We start from the raw sequence: 23,220 nt of genomic DNA on the forward strand, positions 1-23,220 counted from the left end.
GCATCCGTGCAAACCATATACCGTCATGATCACTGACTACTGGCGAACGGCCAACCGCTTTACGCTCTTACGGCAAACCACAGGACCAGAAGCAACAGAAGCGCACACCTCGCTCTCTATCTGACTCTTACCTCATCTCAGCCTGGCGGTCGCTGCGCGGGTTCAAAACGAGCGCTGAGGTTCACAACGCTGGTCACCAGATCCCAGATCCCAGCACCAGATCCAATCCCAAACCCGAACCTGAAAAGCGAAACCCGCCATTCGAAACTCGGAAAGGCTGCTCCGGGAACAAACCTTGAGTGAAAGTCTCCATCACCCGCACGTTCCATGTCTTCGTTCTCTCAACAACATCTATTTTCCAAACTCCAAAAATTTTGACCTTTTCACTCTGACAACAACTGGCGAGTCTCTCGTTTTCAACCCCCACTGAACAACAGCAACCATGGATTGGGCCGGCGGACAGCTGGCCGACTCTCACTTCGACCGAGGCCGGTCGTATAATGACGGCTCTTACGACAATCTTTCGCATCTGGGAGGATTGCGCCGTTCTCAATCGCAGCCTCGACTGAGCACTGGAATGCGTTCGGGATTCCATCTCTCTTCTTCAACTTCGAACCTCAGCAACTTGCGCCTGGAGGTCGCCGACATGAGCAGCGACCTGCGTCTGGAAGCCTCTAAGAAAATGCGGGAGTCGAGGACGAAGTCGCCGCCGCCGCGCCGTCAGCGGGCCAGCTCCCCGCGCAACCACGGCGGATGGAAGCATTCAGACGACAGCCACAAGGCTCACAAGGGTGGCTTCGACCTTGACGGAGACCAGGATTCATCGGCCACGACCGAGTCAGACAGCGAGATAGAGATGAGGGGGCGCTCGAGGCAGCCGAAGCCCCAGAACGCCGGCAATTCGCCGCAGAGTGAGACGACGGATAATGAAGAGCGCACAACCTCCCCGGCGCCGGTGCCGATGCGAATCATGCCTTTAACCCCAGATCTTAAGGAGAGGGCTGAAGACGATATTGCCGTTCGCCCTCAGCCGTCGCGCCATGTGGACTACCTTTCTCACAATTGGCGTGAGGAGGAGCTGTGGATGTCGTGGAAGTTCATCGTGTCGAGAAGGGGTGACTACGCTAATGCCGCTCGGCTGGAGAACGCCTCCTGGAGGACGTGGTGGAAGAACAAGAACAATTTGAAGACGGTGAACCCGCTTGAGTTAAACTGGTAAGTTTTTGTTGGATGTTCCTTTTATTTTTTCTGCCTGGAGCAAGTGTTAAATTTTTTTTTTCTCAGGCTCAAGGAGGCCGATGTGGGCTGGCTCTACGGCCCCCTGCAAACCGGTACGTTCATGAACAGGAGGGATCCGCAGGAATCGAAGGAGCAGCAGTCATCGACAAGCTCAGCCAGTGCCCGCGAGTCGCAGTCGGGCCCGTTCATCACGAAGCCCATCCTGAAGAAGCGGAGCATGTCCGAAATCATTCTGCAGGAGTCTCTATCGAACTCTACGTTAGTGGCTAAGGCTGCCGCCGCGGCCAAGGCCCAGGGGAGGAAGGGCAAGAAGAGGCCCGGACTTGGACGCTCTACTACTGACTATGGCGCTTACCCCTTCTCGCCGAGTGATAGCCACGAAGGCACCAGTCCGTTCCCGTCGGCGCAGACCTCGGGCATCGCCTCGCCTGCAGGTGAGAAGAAGCACATCCACTTCAATGAGCAGGTCACACAGTGCATCGCAGTCGATATCAAGGGCGACGACGATGACGATTACTACGATTCGCGGTACTACGACTACGATTCCGACGACGAGCGTGAGGGTGGTCTCTTGATGAAGCGGCTCAACCCGAAGAAGCGCTGGCCGACTCCGAAACGCCGGTCTAGCCATCGCCCGCCCAACGGCGAGAGCAAGACCATCGCCATGCTGCCCTCGACCACGCTCAAGGACGAGGATGATTCCGAGCCGTCGGCTACAGTGCATCGTAGTCCGGTGTTGTCGCCCTCGTCTTCGCAGGAGACGCTCCGTCCGTCCAAGAAGTCAGGCATCTTTTTCGCCAACAGCGACGATGAAGACGATGTTGATTCCGTTGTCCTCAAGAAGAGCAGCTCGCGCTCCTCACTCAACCGTATCCCCAGCTCGTCGTCCCTGGCCGAGAGCTCCGGCTCGGGCCTGCGTCGCAGCTCATCTGCGCTTCGTCTTGACCGTGCTGCTGAGCCCCTGAACGGGGCTCGCGCTGGTCATTTGGTCCGTTCGTCATCTGCTGTCGGCCTGGCTGACGCCCGCGGTATGGGCGACATGGGCGGCGTGCGACGGTCGCAGTCGGGCATCATGCGGCCATTGTACAACTTTGAGCGTGACTCAGACGAGGAGAACAGGAATGATGGCGGCGGCTTCTTCCAGCGCATCACCAATATGGTAAATACTGCCCGGGATATCCTCTACATCATTTGGAACGTCGGTTGGGGCGGCGGAAATGATGCCTACGAAGAATACTATGAGTAGCTTATCTCCCCGCCCTCACTCTTCCCCTCCCTTTCCTCTTCTCTTTCTCCTCTTCCTCCTCCTCCTTCTTTTTCTTCACCGTTTTCCTTTCCTTCTCTCTCTCTCTCTCTCTCTCTCTCTCTCTCTCTCTCTCCCCCTCTCTATCTCTTTCTCCGAGTGGTTCGCGCATGGTGATTTTCTAACGTCCGACGGTTTTATTTCCAGCAGAAGGAGGATGCAGCCTTTGACTCCCCGCGACTACGGCGTAACCCGAGGAGTTTTTCTGGTGTTGTACAATCATGACAGCAGCTGAGTGATTAAGCAATGGGGACAAGGTGAAATGATGCCGACGGCTGAAAAGCGTCCTCTCCGGTTGACTACGTACCTAGTCGGCTGCATGCTTCCCCTTTGAGCTTGGACGATGTACTCGGCGGACGACAACACCCGCGACAGTTATTTACATTTTTTCCCGCGGAAGTCCCATTCTTATTCGAATCTTCTCCGAGGGCGTTCAGATCATCATTAAGGTCGTTTTCATTCACTCATTCATCGGCATGGCGGCGAACATAGGCCTCTGTCCGCCCTGGTTTTTGTTCGCATACTTTATTGGGGGACTGGACTGGACTGGTTGGCTGGGATGGCGGTTATCAAAAAAAGAACTTTGACTCACATCATGGATGGCGCGTTAGGGTCTGTTTTTTTATTATGGTTCTTTTCATGGACGGAATACTTGATGCATTGGCTGCGGTGTTTGGAACGGGTTTTGGTTGGCTTTCTCTTTTTCTGTGTTGTCTGTACTAATGATGAAACTGGTTTGCTGCTCTTTTTTTTTCTTCGATTCTTATTAGGCCTGGGTCTGGTCTGGTCTGGTCGGATCGGTCTGGTCAGGTACTCATTATCGGTATGGTTGGCTGGTTGGTGGCTTTTTTGGACTTTTTGAGACACTTATATTCTTGCTCGGATGGAACAGCCGGGTTGTTGTTTTATTAGGACGAGGACGGGTCTATGGCACGGTAATACCCACCGGTTTATCGGACTTGGTCTGTTATATTTTTTTTTTTCCTCTCAGGCTTTAAAGTCATTTTGTGATGGTGAGGCGAGGATTGCATTCGTCATGACACTACTTATTAGTGATTACTACCTTAGCTTGGTAGATAGTTTAATTGGTAGCATGGGCGGTAAGGAGAAAAAAAAAGGGGGGGGGGAATAAAAAGGTCACTGCCAGAGCGGCTCTTCCTCTGTTAAAACGTGATATGAAGTTATTGAGGCCCTGATGAGGGGCAGTGAGGTGATATTTCATCCAGGGTTAGGGTCAGCCCCTCCATCCTCCATCCTAATCAAAGTGGGGCACCCCTCCAGCTCAGGCAAGCAGGCGGCGGCTGAAAACGCGTTGCTGGGGCTGCCTGGCCAATCGACGAGGATCTCCAATCCAACGACCGACATCCATCCAACTCCAACCCAGACCTCTAACCCAAGCTCCTACTTTAACCTTACGGTCCCCTCTACCAACTCCCTGCCATCGCGGTCGCCGCCCGCACTCCAGCTCGAAATTTGAGAATTTACGGACTCGAGATCGGTGATCGTGAAAAACCGAAATCAAAATGGACAAGATCGTAGCGCAGTACAGCCGCCCTGCCTATCAACAGACCGAGCTCTTCGACGAGCTCGAACAGCAGGATCTGGTCACCACCAATCCGCCTCTGTCGCTCAAGTTTGCCATGCCTCCTGTCACTCACGTACGTTCTCCTCCCTCTCTCTCTTCGGCTCCCCTCAAGAAAGCAGTGGTGATACTAACGGCCTGTCCAGCCTTCAGCTTGGCTCCGCGCGGTCACCGACGACCGCTCGAACCCGTCCTGCCCCATCAAGATCGCGCACGGCACCACGACCCTCGCTTTCCGTTTCAAAGAGGGCATCATCGTTGCGACCGACTCGCGCGCCACGGCGGGTAACTGGATCGCCTCGCAGACGGTGAAAAAGGTCATCGAAATCAACTCCGAGCTCCTCGGCACCATGGCCGGCGGCGCCGCCGACTGCCAGTACTGGCTCGCGTGGCTGGGCATGCAGTGCCGGCTTCATGAGCTGAGGCATAAGAGGCGGATTTCGGTCGCCGCGGCGTCGAAGATTCTGGCGAATCTGGTGTATCAGTATAAGGGGATGGGGTTGAGCATGGGAACGATGTGCGCTGGTGTGACTAAAGAGGAGGGGCCGGCGTTGTATTATATTGACTCGGATGGGACGCGGTTGGCAGGGAATCTGTTCTGTGTTGGGTCGGGCCAGACGTTTGCGTATGGTGTGCTGGATGCGGAGTATAGGTACGATCTGACAACGGAGGAGGCGCTGGATCTGGCCAGCAGGAGTATCCTTGCCGCGACACACCGTGATGCGTATAGCGGTGGCTATATCAACTTGTACCATGTCAAGGAGAGCGGGTGGGTAAAGCATGGGTTTACCGATACGAACCCGGTGTTTTGGAAGACGAAGTTGGAGAAGGGGGAGTTTAGCAATGTTACAAGCGAGTTTTAGGGAGGGGGGGAAAGGGCGGGAAGAATGGGCGTGGGATCGGACATGAATGGGATCGGCTGGCGTCGGTAGGGATGGGAGAAATATACACTGGTTTGATGACCATCGTGATGACTTGAGTGCCGTAATGTACAGTGGGTATATATCATTCCTCTTATCTCTCTCTCTCTCTCACATACCTTACTCTACAATATCCTACAACCTCCTCACCCCCAACCCCCCTCCCCCTTCCTCCATATCCTCTACAACTCAACCCCTTGAGGCATCCACTCCATCCACCCGCCAATCTCCATGATCCCCCCTCCCGACTGCGCCGGATCAAACGGCCACTTCCTCACCGGCAATACATCCAACGCCGTCTGCCATCCCCGCTCATACATCTCCATGCCCGTCCACGCCACCATGGCCGCGTTATCGGTACACAGCTGCGGCGGTGGCGCAACAATCTCCACGTCGTCGAACCCCCGCGCGTCCAGCATATCCCGTAGCACTTTGCGCAGGAAGGCATTGCTCGCTACTCCTCCGGAAAGGACCAAGGTGCGGATATTACGCGCGCGGGTCGTGCCAATCTTTTTGGCCGCCTGAAGGTTACTCGGGTGTTGTTTGGACCTGTGCGGGACCGCGCCGCGCATGTCTTGCAGGGCGAAGAGCACGCGGGAAGCGAGGTGCTCAAAGGCGAGTTTCATTACCCCGCGGGCCAGCTCGCGGCGTTCTTCGATGGGGATGGATTCCAGCGGCCGGTTGGGGTCTTGGGTTAGGATCTTCTGCGCTTGGCCTCCCAAGCCGGAGAAGTCGAAGGCCATGTCACGGGATTGAGATAGGGGCGGGGTCAGGGACCATTTGTAGGGCTCAGGGGGGAAGAAGAGCTTGATCTCGTCGGCGCGGGTCGGGGGTACTTCGTACCAGGAGTAGTCTGGTTTAGGGGAGGGGTTGGAGGGGGTTGGGTCGGGGACGGGGAAGGCGAAGCGTTCGAGTTGCGCGGCGTACATCACGTCGTTGGCGGCGTCGAGGATGTCGGGGGGCAGGAGGGTCCGCCCGACTTTGTCCAGCATGTCGCCGACGGAAATGTTCAGGCTGTCAGCGAGGATGGTGTGGGAGGTTAGGCTGTTTGAGAGGACGAGTTGGGTATGCCCCCCGGAGGCGAGGAGCGTGAGGAAGGGGAAGTCGGGGTTGTAGGAAGGGGCTTTTGGTTGGGGTGGTTTTGGGCCAGGGCTGGCGGAGGGCGTGGACCAGGCGAGGGGTGAGAGCGTGGGCTTGCATGTGGTGGATGGCGACTAGGGGGACTTGCCAGGCGACGGCGAGGCCTTTGGCGATGGTCAGCCCGGCGGAGAGGGACGAGAGCATGCCTGGTCCCCGGGTAACTGTGACGAAGTCGGGTAGCCTCTTAAAGGCGATTATATCACCCGTGGTCATCTTTCTATACTGAAAGGACCGCTTGCCTGGCTGGCGGTTGGGAAGATATCGGATGGCCTCGCGAACGAGGGGCGCAACGGCGGCGGTGTGAGACTCGACGGCCGTAGCTGGGTGTACGCCGCCATAGATCTTGTTATCGGAAGTGACCTTCTTTTCGAAGAGTAGGCGCGCGGCCGAGCCACACTTCTCAAGTACGGCCACGCACGTATCGTCACATGAGGTTTCGATGGCCAGAGTAACGAGGGTCTCGGGCGCGGGAGGGTCGACAACTGGGGCCTTGTCAAACGGCCCGTACGGGTCGCGCGGGTCGGAGGAGTAATATCTCCTGGGTATACGGGTGGCTAGCCTGGGGGCAAGCCTGGTGATAAAGCTTCTCATGGTGAGTGTTTACTTGGCGGTCTCATGAGCGGTTCATGGACGACCAGGAGATGATGTTAGGAGTAAACCAGCTCTATTGCAATCAGGTTGGTGTTTATGGTAGTTGAGCTGCCTTAATAGACGCGTATATAGTTATAACATCACAGCTGGTAGCTCAACTGTAGGTGAGCTGAAGGCGGCGATAATTTATTAAATGAGCTGAGCGAGATGGGTGTTGATGGATGTGAGACCATCAAGGTGCTCCGGGCTCTTACCATCAGTCAAATTTGTCGTTGGTCACGACAGCTGTTGACAGCTGTCGCCGACTGTCTAGCTTGGCGTCTTTCGTGAGTACCTATTTCCCCTGACAACACTCCTGAAATAAACAAACAACACTCGAGCTGCAAGGCGTTCAAAGCTGCAAGGTGTCATATCTTTTGAACATTGTCGAGTATCTATTGCCTTCCATGCAGCCAGCTCGAAACCCACCACTCCAATGTGCCACATTGATATCCACAAAATTTTCCAGTGAACACGGCAGCCCTCTGTGATGAAACATCCATGTGCGTGAGTGATCATGGGTTAGTCATCAATAGGCAAAATGTGGTCGAAAGTTTGCGACTCACGTCGCTAGTATGGGAGCAAAAAACCGTGGTCCAGAAGCTATGCAGTGGCGACTATGTATATAAGTTATGTTTTCCGCCCTGCAAGCATACGACCCAAATGGCGAACGGGACGTAAAACAGGTGCATCGAATTGGGTTCCTAGCAAAACATAAAGTACTCGGAAGCTCCGAGGAGACGCGCTGGCCAGCTACCGCTTTGGTCGAGTTTTTAGCTACAAATTTATTTATTTCCCTCCTATCATCCAAACTCTGGCTGATTAATCAGGACGCTGCGCGTCACACCCTCTGGATAGGACAGAGATCCTCAACACAATGCCATTGGTCTCGATGGGGCTTAGTTAAGCAGACTCAAAGATTCTAACGAGGGCATTTTAGAATGAAAAATGAATGTAGTTCACCATCAGACCTATGGAACAAGTAAGTTTTATGGATGTCCTGTCATTAAACGTAGAGATCGTACAAGTGAAATGGCAAGTGCCCATTCCTCTTCCATTGATTCCCCAGGCATCCATCACGTGCTCAGTTTGCCTAAAGTTGCCAAGAAAAAAAAGGTTTCATACATAAGGGTTATGGCAGGTGCTACTTGAAAGAAAGATAAACGAAAACTCAAACCCCAGTTGGTGGAGGGGTTTCAAGGCCGCCTGCCTCATCTGGGGCCTCGAAACTCAAGGAAAGAGTGGACGATGAGCATCATGATATCTGCATTTCGTGATTAAATATTCTAATCTCGATCTTCTATGTACGTGCTTATCAATGCAATGGAGTGCCATCATGCAATCCCAAAGATATATGCACACGGTCTCTATATAGGTACTAATTCTTTTTTCTCAACCCTCGGAGCCCAGCTCCCAATATCATAATGGGGTCCTCCTCAGCTGCCATCAATTATCAATGAAATTCCTCCACGTACATCTGCACCCTCCAGTGCCGCCATCGAACCCTCCAAAGCTGGGGTTCGCATCCTCTGACGCGCCCGGGTTCACCAAATCCCCCGTATTATTCATCTCATTCCTGATCAGCTTCACCCCGCTCAGCTGAATCTTCAAGTCCTCACTAATCCTCCTCGCAAACACAATCTTCCGAGTTACCTCACCGCCATGCGTATCCAACGTTACTGTTACAGGATACGGCGCCGTGCCGGGCTGCGTACTCTCGATCTTCTCTACCTCCGTCTCGTTCAGAGTCGCCGGAAGTGGCGTGATGGACCCAACCCGCGCACCATTGACGAGTCTCGCAGTGGCGTTCCTCCGCGTCCAGATCTCGACTTTGATACGTACTTCGTGCCACGCGACAACCCACTTCGCTTCCTCACGGAGACACCCTCCGTTCAGGTCTGCGCGGTCAGGGCTCGGTCCGTTCTCGCCAATCTCACGGACGTAGATGGTTTTGTTGAAGTACGAATAGAATGCAAACCGCTCGGTCGGCAAACCACGATCAAAGAGACGAAGGGGTTGACGTTGGGGAGTTGGCAAGAAGATGGGAGGAGCGGCGGTCCCGTCGGGGTTGATGTGTGGAGGGGGCATCAGGGCGTCGATGACGTCGCCGAAGGAGGGGGACGAGGAGGTGGTTGCTTGGCGGCGGGCTAGGCGGGTAAGGGATGGAGAATCAGGGGTCGTGGTGTTAGGTCGGAGCAGGGTGATGTAAAAAGGGGTTGGCTCGCCGCCCTTGTCAGGGGAGACGACGCCGTCGGTGGTGTTGCCGAGGAAGAAGATTTCTTGGAAGGGCGGTGCCGGAGGGGAGGGGATGAAAGTTTCGCCTTCGCCGGGGGAGGTCGCTGTTTGCTGGCGCCGGACGAGGGAGCCGTTGTCGTCGGTGGCCGCGCTTGTTGAGGTAGCTCTCGTGCTGGAGCTGCTGAAACTTCTCGTCACGGTAGCGAAGCCGGTCGAAGAAATTCTCGATGTCGTGCTGGTGCTAGCAGGCAGCGGCACCGGCGTAGGCGTCTCGCCATTAGGCACGTTCCACGCCTGCTCCTCGCCCTCATCAACCTCAATCTCAAATACGAACGCCGGCTTGGTTGACTCAAACCCCAGTGCCAACCCCGCCTGTGCCTCCTCCTTGGGTATCGCACACGACCACAACGTCGATGGCTGCACACACCCTGTCCGAATCTCCTCCTCCGGTCCAACAACCGTCACCCTGCCGACAGGCATAGCCGGGAAATCCGTCAGGTTCACCCACCTCCACGGCCCAAACTCCTCCTCTTTCTCCCTCTTCTTGAACACCACCGTTCCCAATACAACCCCCAGAATAATCACCATTAACACCAGCAAGCAGCACAGCGCCCCGCAACAGCAAAACCTCCTTCTCTTCCTCCCCTCCCGTCCCGGCCTCCCGAGCCCGCAGCAACCCCCTAGAAGAGGGAAACACCCGCGTCCATGCCACATCCTCCCCGCCCGATACGCCACCGCATCCTCTTTCTCATGCCTCCTCCTCTTCCGCTCGGCGCTCTGCCATGGCCCGCGCCCATTGACACGCACATCTGCCAAAGGAGATTGCTCTGCCGGAACGAACGATCCCTGCGGACGGTCAGGCAACACACCTGGATAATAAGCCGCCCCCGGCGCCGTAGGCCCTGCGTTTGGTGTGAGGGGTATGTCGGAGAGATTGTCGGGCTGGCCGTTCCCGCCGCGCAGGCCGAGGCCGGGAGCGCGTTGAGAGGAGATTGTTTGGTCGGCGAGACCGGGGGAAGGGGAAGGGGAAGGGGAGGGGAGGGGGATGAGGCGGTAGCGGGGAATAGGATGTTGAGGGCGTGGGGGGGAGTACGGAGGGGGAAGGTCGGAGGGGGTTGGGGAGGGCACGGAGGGGGAGGCTGTTGTTGTGGGTGGTTTCTCTGGAGGATGGGAGAGAGCGGCGGTTTTTGCGAGTTCTGAGGACGAAGGCGGCTCTTGCATTGGCGTTGGGCCCGGTGTTGGGACACTAGACGAGTGGTCCTCTACGACGATCTGCGGCGGCGGACGGGCTTTCAGCGTCTCCTTCTCCAAGGACGGCGTCCCGGTCCTGCTCGATGAGCCCTCCTTGCGTTCAAACATTGTCGAAACTTGCTTCTTCTTGTCATCATCTTTCCACCACTCATCTTCTGCCCTCGTGTCTACTCCATTCCCGGTCACACTCACCGCCACCTGCGCCTGGACCTGTGCCGGCATCTGCGTCTGACTCGGGCCCTGCCCCGGAAAATACACCGGCGTTGGCGGTCCAAAGAAGGGGCTCCTAATCTGATCCCACCAGCCCTGCGGCGACCTCGCCGCCGTATCCGCACTCCCACTTGTGCCCGACCGCTGCCGGTTGATGTTGATGGTTAGGTTGTTATTAGCGGCCATTGCGCGCAGCGACCTGCGCCGCGTGGTTGCTGGACTTTGGCCATCCTCTTCGAAGAGTGTCACGGGGGTGTTCGTGTCGTCGTCTTCGTCGTAGATTGGTGAGCGAAGTGTTGCATTGTCATCAGGGGTTAGAGGAGAGATCTCTCCTGCGAGAGTCTTTGCGGCATTTTGCGTCGGTTGTGTGGTCGTCGCGGTTGTGGTGTTATTCGGAAAAGGGAAATTCCCAAACACCCTCTCCATCAACCCCTCCTGCGGCGACCTCTCCGTTACGACCGACTGAGGCGAAACCATATCCTCGGTATCCGGCGACCAGCACGACTTGGGCATCTCCTCAGGGCTCATCACTCCCCTCTGTTCCATGCCCATGCCCATTCCCATCCCCACTTGTCCCAGAACCACAACCCTCTGGTCCTTCACCTGCAGTTGAACCTGCTGTTGCTGCTGTTGCTGTCTAGCCTGTAGATACCGCGGAAACAAATCAGGTGGTGTCTCTACTACTGCCGTCTCCGGGCTGACGACTACTTCCTGGCCAGGGGGGATTTCAATGCCTATCGGAATCCTCCTCTCATATGGACTCAAATCAGCCGTCGCTGCGCTGGGTGTCCCCGTCGCAGGACTCGCCTCAACACCAAGGGATTTTTGTGAGCTCTTGTATGTAGGCCTTCGCTTCATCCAACTCGCATAACTTGCCCGCTTCGCGGAGTAGTCGCTCCCTGAGAGGGGAGAGCGCCGTCCCTCGAGGGCTTTCAGCGCAGCCAAATCCACAAACTTTCCCGTGCGCATGCCCTGTTGCTGTTGGGAAGGGGGTTGCAATTTGGAGAGGTCGGTGACAAGCTTGATCCCAGCCCGGGCATTCTGCGCCTTTTGGCGTTGTCTCGACCTTAGCCTCTTCAGAGTCGGATTATTTATCCCGCGGAGGGAGATTGGGGAGTTGGTGCCGTTGGTATTCCTTGAAGGGGAGGACATGATCGTTGGCCAGGGCGTAGTTGGTGTCGCGGGCAGCTCTTCTTGGACTTGCCCTTGTCCTTGTCCTCTAGTAGGGGGTAGAGGGGGTTGGGGAGTTTGGGGGCTGGTATTGTTGGTTCGGGGGCTGTTGACGGTGGTGATGATCTCGTTGTCGGTCCAGTCCTCCCAATCGGATTTGTCGTTGTTGTTGGAGTTGACGGAGGAGTTGTTTTCGTCGGGGTAGTTGGAGGGTGATGGCGGGGCGGGGGGGGCGCCCAGGATGTTTGGTGGTGGGGGGAGCATTGTCATGGGTGTCGCTGTTGACTGTAGGTATGTGTTGCTGTAGTTGTAGGCGCTCATCTTGATTATTTGGGTATCCAAGTGTGTAGGTAAATGAACCTTTTAGGAACCGTGGAGTTCTTAAAGGGAAATTTGGTAGGTAGAATGATAGAATTGGAGCCCAAACGAGCGAGCGAACGACTTCAAGCCTTCATTGCGTAAGGCAATGACATCGAAGTGTTGCGTCAGTTAATCAGTCAGACAGACAATCAGACAGTCAGTCAGTCAGCCAGCTGGTAGACGACGTGGTCGATCGATGGATGACTCGACTTCTGCGCGTGGCGACAGCAGCCCAATGAACTGGCTCTTTGCTGTGTGGCTCGAGGTCAAAGGAGTGGCGCCAAGTTAGAAGGATTGAAGGCAAAGTCGGTTCCCGCTCCGAAAATAGAGTTGTTCAGTTCAAGTTCTTTTGCAGCCTCGTGGAATGAGATCACAAAAAAAAGAAAAAAACAATGAACGACTGGATGAACGAGGGACAATAGACTCTTCCTCAGGTATTGAATAGTTTAAGGCTATTGAGAGCGAGCGAGCGACAATGACAATGACAATAGGATTACCAACTTTGCTGGCCTGACTGTCCCCGCGCCACGAGAACAAAGAAGGGAGAGGGGAGGGACAATAGTAGGACAGAACAAAAGTGATGAGTAGGAAAACACAATCCAGAGGAGAGGAGAGAAATCCGGCACCAGGTCGAAACACGCCTCTTGCTCGTGGCGTCGTGTCGTCCTTCTCCCCGAACCCGAATGGAATTCTCTCTTCACGACAAGCCGAAGAGCTCCCTCCTCTCGAATCGCCTCACACGGCCCGACTACATACAGGTACACATGATTTTAAACACCTTAATTCTCCAGCTAACACCAGACCCCTCTAACCGGCTTCCCCCGCCATCACCAATCACTTCGCTGCAGACATCCCCATCGTGGAGCAGTCGCCGTCCAAAGCAGACGATGAAGTTGGCCCGAAGTCAGATTAAGCGCTGGGAGGTCGGCACGCTCTGTGACATGATTGGCTGGGAGGGTGGGCTGCTGCGCATGCGGCCGGCCGTGTGTGTGGTGGGCGGGTAGCCAATGGGAGGGGGGGAGGTTCGATATGAGGGAGGGAAGGCAAGGTACTTTGGCTGGCTGACTTTGGGGGACGGGATCCAAAGGAAGAAGATTAGGAGAAAAACGGATATGTACGGAATTCTAGTTTTAATGGTCTTGCTTAACAGCCTTTCTTTGATTTTGAAGACAAACAAGACAGAGCTGTTGATCTTAGAGAGTGAAGACTGCGAAGCATAGAGCATATGTGGTACCAACTTAAGATGCCAAGCCCCACCTCCCAGCACAGCACGTGTCGTCGCGGCCCGCGTCTGACGGCCAGCCAGCGGCAGAGGACCCACCACGGCGGCTCGAGATGCGTGATGGGGTCTTGCGGGTGAGCTCTTGACGTTGACTCTGCCGACTACGATTTATTCTCTGGTCTGACATTTGAGATCGTCTGAGGCTGATTTGAGGACGGGGTGGCGTCTTCCGGGGAGAGTTTCATTTCTTATCTCCGATCTTGAGAGAGTCTAGGACCCTTAGGAAGGTTGACAGGAATGCTAGAACTGTGGGGGGCTTGCAACGGGTTTGTTCGGATTAATCCGTACGGATGTCGAGAATTTGGAATATTATGATTTTTTTTTGAAGGTGTACGGAATTCCGTACGGACAAACATTTTGATTTTTGAAGAAGCCTAAGCCTGCCCCTGCAACTACGTAAAGCACAAGAAAGCCGACGAAGTGGCTTTTCCGACCTCGATCCAATCCGATCCTTTGGGCTCTGTCCGCAGAATACCTCATTCGCTGCTGTGAAGAGCCATGAGAAAAGTCTTCACCGCCAAAGTTCTTGCGCTCCAACCAACAACACCAAAGAGAGCTGTTGTTAATGCCAAGCCCCTGCCCAAGCCTGCCAAGAATCGCTGACGTCGGCGCCGGGTCCTTGGACTGTTCGGCCTATTGATCTTGCAGGTTTGCAGCTGGCTGCTGTGCCCCCTTTCTGCGATAGTGGACAGCCTTCGGCTTCGGAGATAGTACTTGCTTACCATTGAGTGACTGGGAAACGGCAGTGTAGTAGTGAGGTGAAGGGGTTAGACAAAGAAGATTATGAAGGCAAGTTGCGGGTACCGTAGGTAATTTCAACCGCTGAAACGCAAAAGAAGTTCTTTGCGCACATACTTAGCCCTACTCCTTAGGTCTTTAGCCCAATGCTGCAGTGGGAACGTCACTTTTGGCATCAATATCTGAAAGGGAGTTTGTTATTATTTTTTTTTCGAAGCCTTGAAAAGATGAAAGCCTTCAACAAAAAATAAAACCCCGAAAAGGATTCAAGTGGGGGATCGCCATCAAGCAAAGAAATGAGACGAAGAGTTAGCTAGCTCCAACTCATGACTAGCTGAACTGGGCTATACTGGCCTTAGCAGATAAAGTCCTCTCCTATCAGCCTGTGTGTGCCAAGCTTCAGCCAAGCTGTTGAAGCTCTCACACCCAAGTCTGTCCACTGAGAGATGAAATCACCTACCTACAAAGCTATCATTCACAGTCTTTTGATACTTTTTGAAAATAATCGGACTCTGAAAAACTTTTGAGGCATGATGATGTTTTATAAGAGGGCTAGCTCGGTAGCCCCTGGATCTGGAGATTAGCCTCCACCCCCACGTCTTACAGCACAGTGCTGACTCCAGATCGGCACTGTTTAGATCAGCATAAAATGTTTTGAACAGACAAATTCCTGGAAGAAACACAATGCATTCTGTCGTCTGTCGTCTGTCCGTGTATGGATGTGCTACCCTCTCTCACCTTTAAAAGTTGCTCTCAAAGACAAAGGAAGAAACAAGGGCAGCAGTGACGTGATGCTGCTGGCGGCCCGGCCAAGTGTCAAATGGGGCATGTGGGGCACCCTATCAGACAGGGGGCAAACAAGGGGCCCTCCAAATCTTGGCGCAAACCCTTGACAAGGGCGTGGCTGCGGCGGGCGCTGGCTCCAACTGAATTGACCAGCAAAGTCGCTGCAGTCCAAACCATTGGGTTCTTTTTCAACACCTTTTTTATTTTCTTTTTTTTTTTCCTTCTTTATTGCGGGCACCGAACCTGAACCCATCTCAAAGCCCGCCGGGACAGATGGCTCACATTGGCCGGCACAGGTTGATGCAGCATCCAGATCCACTGTGATTTTTTTCCTTCCCAGCCTGAGACCGCTGGAGTTCAAGGGTCCACAGCCCACCCACATCGGACCTGCTTGCAGCTCAGGGCCTAGTCCGCTGTCCAATTGATCGTTGATCACAACAACAGCGTAGCAGACTCCCATCGCAGACTGCAGACTGTCATCCATATCATCCAAGTCACCAACCAACGGTTGCAGGAAACGCTGTGTTTCATCTTGTCCGTGTCCTTGATCCATTTTCCCGGTGCCAGGTCGTGCAGCCAGTAGTACCACGGGTCCGACGCGAGACAAGGCTCCGTCCGTCGTGAAAGTCGAATTCCATTTTTTGTCCAACCTAATCTATCCGTACACTTGACCACAACCACAGCCACTGCCGGTAAACCATTGTTTCGTCTCCTCTGGATCTGGTTCCGGCCGTGACACCCGCCTCTCACAACCAGCGATCAACTCTACCTATCCAAGGGTCTGCGACCTGCCACTTATCCTAGCGCCACCACCACCACCACCACCGCCAAGCTGGCCTTCTTCAGCCTCGGCGGCGGCTCTTCGTCGTTGTCTTCCCGTGACCGCGACCGACCGCGTCGACGCTCCTCTACCTCATCGCGCCCCCAAAACCTCCGCCTGGGCGACCTGCGGCCCCCCTCGGCCTGGCACCTGGGCCCGCAGACGCCGCAGTCCCACCAGCCGTCGGGATTGTTATCTCCTATTCCGGGTACGTGTCCTTTCATATCAGATACTAATTCGTTCAGTTCTTGTACGACAGAAAGACTGACAATTTTCTAGGCAGCCCCATGACCCTTTCGCGCAGCCCCTCCCCCCTACCCGGCGCAGGCGGTAGCGGAGGAGGGGGCTGGTCGAGTCCCGGTCTTGATCCGCGCACCAGCAGTCCGTCGTTGTCATCAGCCAGCAGGACGCCCGTGATGTGGGAGTCGTCGCGCTCAAAACGCTCCGCTGGTGCTGGCGCCAGTAATGGCAGCAGCGGGTATTCGTACCCGTCGTTCCAAACAAAAAAGCCAGGCTTCTTTGCGCGCCACCTGCGTAAGCTGTCGAATGGCTTGCCGCGGTTCGAGAACAGCAAGTATGCCGATAAAGAGAAGCTTGGACGGGGAAGGTGGTTGCCTGCACGACGATGTGCCCCTTGTCGGGAGGATACGCGGGATTTTGGCAAGGATGGGCAGGAGGAATAAGATTAGACTGTTGGTCGTGTTGCTGGTGCTGTTGTGCATATATATATTCTATCATTCTCGTGGGTGCCCCTCTCCTCCGTTTTTTACCTTCCCCCCTTTCCCCCCCCCCTTTTTTTTTTTTTTGCTCTTCAAGCTTGCCCCTACTAACCGACGCAGCACTGATATACTGGTGGCGCCGGACGTCCTGGCTGGGCGGCGGCTCCAAATTCGTCATTATCCTCGGCGCCAATGTGGGCGGCGGCGTCATGGAGTGGAAGGGCGCCCGCGAGTGGGCCATCGAGCGCGACTCGGTACGCAACAAGAAGCGCTACGTCGCGCGCTGGGGCTACGACCTTGAGATCGTCGACATGCGCACGCAGAAGCGCTACGCCCACGAGTGGCGCGAGAGCTGGGAGAAGGTTGATTTCATTCGCACCGCGCTGAGGAAATATCCTAATGCTGAGTGGTAAGCTCCCTCTGAGAAGAAGGAGGATTCGGAGCTCTCCTAAGCTGACTTTTCCCAGGTTCTGGTGGCTCGACCTCAACACCTACATCATGGAGCCGACCTACTCCCTCCAATCTCACATCTTCAACCACCTCGACCGCCACGTCTACCGCGATATCAACGTCTACAACCCCCTCAACATCACCCACCCCCCGCCCCAACCTTGGCTCGACCCAGAATCCCTCTCCCCTACCGGTGACGGCGACATCAACTCCGTCAACCTCCTCCTCTCACAGGACTGCTCCGGCTTCAACCTCGGCTCCTTCTTCGTGCGCCGCAGCGTCTGGCTCGACCGCCTGCTCGACGTCTGGTGGGACCCCGTCGCCTACGAGCAGAAACATATGGAGTGGGCGCATAAAGAGCAGGATGCTTTGGAGCGGCTCTACGTCGCACACCCGTGGATCAGGGCGCATGTCGGGTTCTTGCCGCAGAGGATGATTAATTCGTTCCCCGAGGGGGCGTGCAGCGATCATGGGAATGATACACGGATTCACTATGATACGAAGGATAGGGACTTTTTGGTAAATATGGCGGGGTGTGAGTGGGGACGGGATTGCTGGGGAGAGATGTATAAGTTCAGGGAGCTGAGTTATTGGTTGAATCGGACGTGGTGGGAGCGGTTTAAGGAGGACTTTTTGGCGGAGATTTGGTTTAGGCTTACGGGGAAGAGGGTTAAGTTCTAGATGGTCGGGTGGTATGGATCCGATGTGGGGGAGGTATACTGCATATGGTGATGGATTGTATACCTATACCTGCCTTAACTTTTTCCTTGTGGTGGATGTCGAGTTCGACTTACTTACCACCTATTGGGTTGTCGTTACATGGTGTGTCTTGCATATACAAGAATGGGCCTTGGGGCTATCTATCTACCTACTTATTACTGCATAGACAGATATATTTTTTTTCAAACTTCTTCATGTTTATGGTTATTTGTCAAGATGTGGAAGAATGAGGGGAAAGGGAAGGGAAGAGCCCCGCGGGGGAGGGGGGGGGTGGGAGGGGGGGAAATGGAGGATAGGAAGGTTGGAGGTTCTCTCCGTGGTGCAGGACTAGATATGTGTTGGATTAGGGGATAGTGAGATGTGTTAATGCATGGCCAGTATGGATTGATGTGTCGTACTTTCGGTTCCTGGGGTGATTTTTGTACAAAGTTCATCGTGCTGGTGTTACAATCTTGGATGATCATGGGTTCTTTATTTTTTTTGGGGGTTTTGGGGGGGGGAGGGAGGGGGAGGAAACGGGGTGTAAGGAGGACAATGTGTAATGTGTTGTTGTTACCTGTAGGAGTTGGGTGAAGCAGTGTTGGACGAGGAAGCAACAAAGCATAGTAGAGCATTTACATGATCTATTGTGCCAACATATCTTATTTGGATAGATAGAAAAGCTTCAATTGTATGAAACTCTCTAAATAAAACTCACAACCATATATCCTCAAGTCCTTTTGCCGACTGATTGTTCTGTCAAAGCTTGGTGCCGGAACAAGGACAACTCAGCAAGAGCAGCAATGAGGGACAGGACACACACACAAACCTGAAACATCCACATGGTCTTTATGATTGCTACACAATCAGTGACGGAGAAGCAACTCTGGGAACACAAGATCCAGTTTATTGAGGTTCAACAAACCACTCGCTGGGTGATAGGTGTGTGGTCATCGTGTACGGTAGTGCAAATTTGCAAATGCTTCATTGATGGAAGCACAGATGTAATCAGCTACCGTAGTCCAAATGTAGGTACATAAAGTTTGACACGCCGTAATCTAATATTTCACAGTACATCTCACAGTATGATAATGAAGTGGTATACTGTGCAATAACATCAGATGCGAAGGCATCAAGAATCACTTCATTCAGGGGCTGGTCTTCCTAGTCTGTCGTTGGCGCTTTGCCGCCCTCTTTGGTACATAATGTGCAGTTGTGATGACATTTGGGTGTCACACTCCATCAAGAATTGACATCTTCATTTAGAGGTATCACCGAAGTAACTGTTCGTCTCTGTCCTTCTGGTGATCACATCATTGACTAACAGGTCGTTCGTTCTGATTACCGACTTTTGTCACCCTCATATTCACATGTTAACACACTCTCTACCTAGGGTCTTATCCGTCACTGCTCTAGGAACTTTTCTTACAGTGTCAGTAAAGCAATCCGTACCAGTGAATATCTTTCTCGGAATGGGAGCAGTAAATCTTTGGCGTAGTACGGTCTTTCCTTTCCCCACACACATCACCAACTATGCTGCCAACAACTTGGACGCTTTTCGCTTGAACGTCCTGAGTCAGAGGAGATATGTTTAGGGCTGCTTCACAAGACGATTGACAATTTCGTCACCCATGAATTTATGTGAACATTTGATTCATTATCCTACAAGATGATTACGAATCCCTTGCTTTGGGTGCCATACGTGCTCCCTTCAAACGCTGACAAGTGCCGATGTCCAGGAACACTTCACGGGTGTATCCATGACTGTTTACTTGATGACTATCATTGTGTGCAATAATTGTTTTTGTTGTACTGTGTGCCGGGCCATCGTCGAGGTGATGGAAGAGTGCGAGCCTCAGGTTGGCTATTATCAGGCCTTCGCATGTCATTGATGGTTCGCGATGGGTATTGTCCGAAAACAATCACATCAATAGTTATAATTGCCTTATGAGGCTATGCAGGATACACCTACATAACAATCGCTTAATTTTCCACTTGCCAACTTTCTTCCTCTTCTCACACAGGACGGCTTCATTCCAAATCGTTACTATTCATCCCCGGAAATTGACCGACTTCAGTCACTCCTCAGCAGACATTGCACTCATCTCACCAGGAGCAGGCCCTTTACACAGTACACTTTAATCACACAGCAATCCATCCATTCATTCTAAGAAGACTGCCATCCAAACCGACCACAGCGATGCCTAAGAAGAGACTCCTCCGCCAAATGTCCCCAACAACCCTCCTCACCCTCCTCTCCCTGGTGACTCCCACCGCCGCAACCTACCGTCTCCTCGACCTCTACAACTCCACCAATTTCTTCAGCTCCTTTACATTCTTCACTTCCCCTGACCCCACCCATGGCTTCGTGACCTACCTCTCCGCAACGGAAGCCAGTGCCCGCGCCCTGGCCGGTTACTCCCAAGACGGCATCTACCTCGGGGTAGACTACACCAACGTCACCAACAGTACCACCGGTGGCCGCGCTTCCGTCCGCGTAACATCCCAAAAGTCATACACCCGGGGACTGTTACTGGCAGATATCACGCACATGCCAACAACACTCGAAGCCTACTCTGGTTGCGGCCTCTGGCCGGCCTACTGGACCTTCGGCCCGGACTGGCCCAACTCGGGTGAAATCGACATTCTCGAAGGCGTCAACTCCGCTGACACGAACAGCGTGACACTCCACACCTCCAAGGGATGCACCATCTCCAACTCCGGCTCTCTCTCCGGTACAACGCTCGTGCGAGCAGACTGCACCGGCAGCGAGGGCTGCTCGCAACAAACCTCTCTGGACGGGACGTACGGGCGGGGGTTCAACGACGCCGGCGGCGGGGTGTACGCGGTTGAGTGGACGGAGGAGTTTATTAAAGTTTGGTTCTTCCCGCGGGACCATGACCTCACGCCTTCGCTGACGGGCAACCCGCCCGAGGAGGCGCCGGATCCGGAGGAGTTTGGCACTCCGCTGGCGGCGTTCGTAACGGATACGAGCAGCAGTGCAAATTGTAGTATAGAGAGCCATTTCAAGGAGCACCAGATCGTGTTTGACACGACGTTTTGTGGGGACTGGGCGGGCGAGGCGTGGGGGGATGATGAAGCTTGCTCGGGACTGGCGGAAAAGTGTGAAGATTTTGTAGGGGAGGTGCCGGAGGCATTTGAGGAGGCGTATTGGATTGTCATGAGTGTTAGTGTGTGGGAGAAGGAGGAGTAAGCAACAAGGATGTTGTGTGAAGTCGGAAAGGGGGAGAGTTTAGGTAAAAGGAAGGCCTACGTGAGAGAAACAGGGTGATAGGAGTTACGGGCGTTCATGGAATGGGATTTATGGGATGGATTTTCAAGGAAGTACAACTGAGATACCCATGCATATAGCAGCGATAAACCAGAGGCGAGTTGATCAGCATCTACTATCCGTGAAAAAAATATCTCATGTTGAGTAGCTTCCTTGAGCTGAAGAAACAAGCCGGAACATCGCAATTCACTTCTTGCTGGCCCACATCCACTTGAGATCCTTGTGATACCATATGTGTGCTCGACATCCAGCAAAATGACCCCAATCCAGCAAATAATCCTCTCAGAAACAACCCTACTGGGGACTCGGAATCCGTACTAACGCCTCCCTAAACCTTCTCCAAGTCAGCCCCTTGTCAATCGTGATATACCTATACTTCTCCTTCTTCAGCCGTGTAGATTCCTTGCGCCTGGTCACATCGTGGGGCAGCAGCACAGCCAACGACTCCTGTACGTGGCGTGAAAGCTCTGGGTCGCGAATGGCTCTCAAGAACTGCCAAATAAAGGAGACGTCGTTCTTGGGTGGCTTGGCCTTATACCGGTCACGGAAGAAGAGGTAGAGAGAATGCAGGTCCTGCTGATGTTGGGTCGAAGGGGGATGTAGGAGCGGTTGGGACCGAGATTGCAGCTGAGACTGGATCTGGGGCTGGGCTTGGGGCTGATAGTTCGACAAAGGTATGCTATTGCGGGTTGGGCGTGGGTTGAATGGAGGTGTGCTGCTCCAATCGGTGGCAACCTCCATCGCTCCCCAATCTTGAGGGCTCGGCTCGGGAGCAAGCTGGGTTAAAACTGCGCGTGTGAGTAACTGGGCCTTTAGAAAACAGACAGGAGCCTTACCATGCTCATTTGCATCACCGTGCTCAACATCATCCAGCACCTTCATCAAGCTCTTTCGCCGCGAATGCATCAGCTGCAGGAAACCCATCACATCCTCTCCTAGTGGCTCTCTCTCCGCCAAGGCAGCGATCTTCAGTTCCAACGCAGCCAACTTCGACTCGACAGCCGCCTTTCCCTCTCTCAACTCCCTCACCTCCGCCTGCAGCATATCCATCTTGGTCATCAGCGTCCTGACCGTCTCATCCTCTACCCCAGCCCCCGAAGGTATTTGCCCGATCTTCTCCTGTAACGCATTCACTCTACCCTCTAGCTCCCTCACCTTCCCGTCATCCCTCCCATTACCCCTCCCAACCCCCTCCCTCTCAAGCTTAGCAACCCGCTCCTGCACCCCCCTCATCTGCTCTGCGATCTTAGCATTCTGCTCCTCAGCCTTAGTCTTCGCATCCGCTAAGGCAGAGGTGACCAGACCGTGGGTGTGAGCAACATCTCGCTGAACAGATGCGATAGCGACGTTGGCCTGGCGGACATGATCGTCGAGGGCGCGGCGAAGGGAACAGACTTCCTTGGTGCAGTGCTGGGCATTGAGGAAGCTTGACCAGGCGGAAGAGAGGGAGTGGTGGAGGCGGTCGTGTTTGGGGTCGAAGTCCATGTTAGGGAATAGAGATGCTGAGGATGGATATGGTTTGGCTGTTGGTTTAAGGTATTGGATGAGGGAGGAAACACGATGCCCGTATCGAGTAGAGACCCACGGCTGAGGATTTTCGAGCCAGAGAACCGCGAACCGTGGGCAATCCACTGGGCCATCGGGAAGGCATGCTGGACGCTTTTCCCCCCGCATCATCATACCCTAAAGTTCTTGTAAGTAGATAGTGATGACCAGCTGGGAAAGTATCAGCCACCATCGTCAAAGGGGAAGGAACAGCCCACTATCACCCTCTAGGGCATCCAGAAATTTTTCAAGCTGTGTAAGCCCTTATCGGCAAGCACACTCTCTAGAAATTTCGGGGTTCTTGAGTCTAGGCAAACTTTCAGGTTGTTCAGAACTGGGGCTGGCCGTCTCGGACATCCTCCTGTTCCGTCTCTGTCACCTTCGGATCCGCCTCGACAAAGAGCTCTCTTTTTTTTTTTTTTTTCGTTTGCTGTCTTTCAACATCAAGACACCCTGCGACAGGATTCAGAGGACAAATACAAGTATCTTTCACTTCTTTGTGTCGAGCTCTCCTCCATGCTGCTGACGCCCTCAGCGAACCCACCATCTTCTCGTTCCATCGAGAGCTGAGCCCATGAGGTGGATCGATAAGGGATTTAATAGAGGTGATTGAGACCAAGTAGTACGAGTTATAAGAAGTAGTGAGAAGTCATGTTGTAGGAAAGCAACAGTTTTCTCTTTCTCCAATCGTTGTAGTCAAGTTGAAACGGAAAGCCACCTCAGAAACGTTTGCGGACCTAACTCGATCCTAAGATGCTTTAAGGGCTGTAAACCCCGTCTTTCTGTTTCCTGCTTGCGAGCTGTATGCACGCTGGCTTTTGTTGCCTTGTCGTATGTTGCGGGGTGATG

The 23,220-nt window shown here is 53.9% G+C and overlaps 7 protein-coding genes across 7 annotated transcripts; 4 read left to right on the top strand and 3 right to left on the bottom strand.

The window, feature by feature from the left end:
• Positions 1-442: 442 nt before the first annotated feature.
• CTHT_0059770 (uncharacterized protein) lies at positions 443-2,485 on the top strand (the record flags this gene model as incomplete). The annotated part of the gene is made up of 2 exons (XM_006696232.1): positions 443-1,215; positions 1,285-2,485. The coding sequence occupies 2 exons, from the start codon at positions 443-445 to the stop codon at positions 2,483-2,485; spliced, it is 1,974 nt and encodes a 657-aa protein (XP_006696295.1).
• A 1,580-nt stretch (positions 2,486-4,065) lies between these two features.
• On the top strand, positions 4,066-4,987 carry CTHT_0059780 (uncharacterized protein; the record flags this gene model as incomplete). Its single annotated transcript, XM_006696233.1, has 2 exons — positions 4,066-4,200; positions 4,271-4,987. 2 exons carry the CDS (start codon positions 4,066-4,068, stop codon positions 4,985-4,987), a joined length of 852 nt encoding a protein of 283 aa, XP_006696296.1.
• A 239-nt stretch (positions 4,988-5,226) lies between these two features.
• Positions 5,227-6,775, bottom strand: CTHT_0059790 (uncharacterized protein; the record flags this gene model as incomplete). The annotated part of the gene is made up of 2 exons (XM_006696234.1): positions 5,227-6,258; positions 6,347-6,775. The coding sequence occupies 2 exons, from the start codon at positions 6,773-6,775 to the stop codon at positions 5,227-5,229; spliced, it is 1,461 nt and encodes a 486-aa protein (XP_006696297.1).
• A 1,485-nt stretch (positions 6,776-8,260) lies between these two features.
• On the bottom strand, positions 8,261-11,944 carry CTHT_0059800 (metalloendopeptidase-like protein; the record flags this gene model as incomplete). The annotated part of the gene is made up of 1 exon (XM_006696235.1): positions 8,261-11,944. One exon carries the CDS (start codon positions 11,942-11,944, stop codon positions 8,261-8,263), a length of 3,684 nt encoding a protein of 1,227 aa, XP_006696298.1.
• A 2,800-nt stretch (positions 11,945-14,744) lies between these two features.
• Positions 14,745-17,516, top strand: CTHT_0059810 (alpha-1,6-mannosyltransferase-like protein; the record flags this gene model as incomplete). The annotated part of the gene is made up of 5 exons (XM_006696236.1): positions 14,745-14,773; positions 15,603-15,874; positions 15,946-16,200; positions 16,506-16,794; positions 16,853-17,516. 5 exons carry the CDS (start codon positions 14,745-14,747, stop codon positions 17,514-17,516), a joined length of 1,509 nt encoding a protein of 502 aa, XP_006696299.1.
• A 2,218-nt stretch (positions 17,517-19,734) lies between these two features.
• On the top strand, positions 19,735-20,748 carry CTHT_0059820 (endo-1,3(4)-beta-glucanase-like protein; the record flags this gene model as incomplete). The annotated part of the gene is made up of 1 exon (XM_006696237.1): positions 19,735-20,748. One exon carries the CDS (start codon positions 19,735-19,737, stop codon positions 20,746-20,748), a length of 1,014 nt encoding a protein of 337 aa, XP_006696300.1.
• A 372-nt stretch (positions 20,749-21,120) lies between these two features.
• CTHT_0059830 (uncharacterized protein) lies at positions 21,121-22,311 on the bottom strand (the record flags this gene model as incomplete). Its single annotated transcript, XM_006696238.1, has 1 exon — positions 21,121-22,311. One exon carries the CDS (start codon positions 22,309-22,311, stop codon positions 21,121-21,123), a length of 1,191 nt encoding a protein of 396 aa, XP_006696301.1.
• Positions 22,312-23,220: the final 909 nt, after the last annotated feature.

Source organism: Thermochaetoides thermophila, assembly GCF_000221225.1.
Source record: "Thermochaetoides thermophila DSM 1495 unplaced genomic scaffold scf7180000011821, whole genome shotgun sequence".
In the NCBI taxonomy this organism is placed as follows: domain Eukaryota; kingdom Fungi; phylum Ascomycota; class Sordariomycetes; order Sordariales; family Chaetomiaceae; genus Thermochaetoides; species Thermochaetoides thermophila.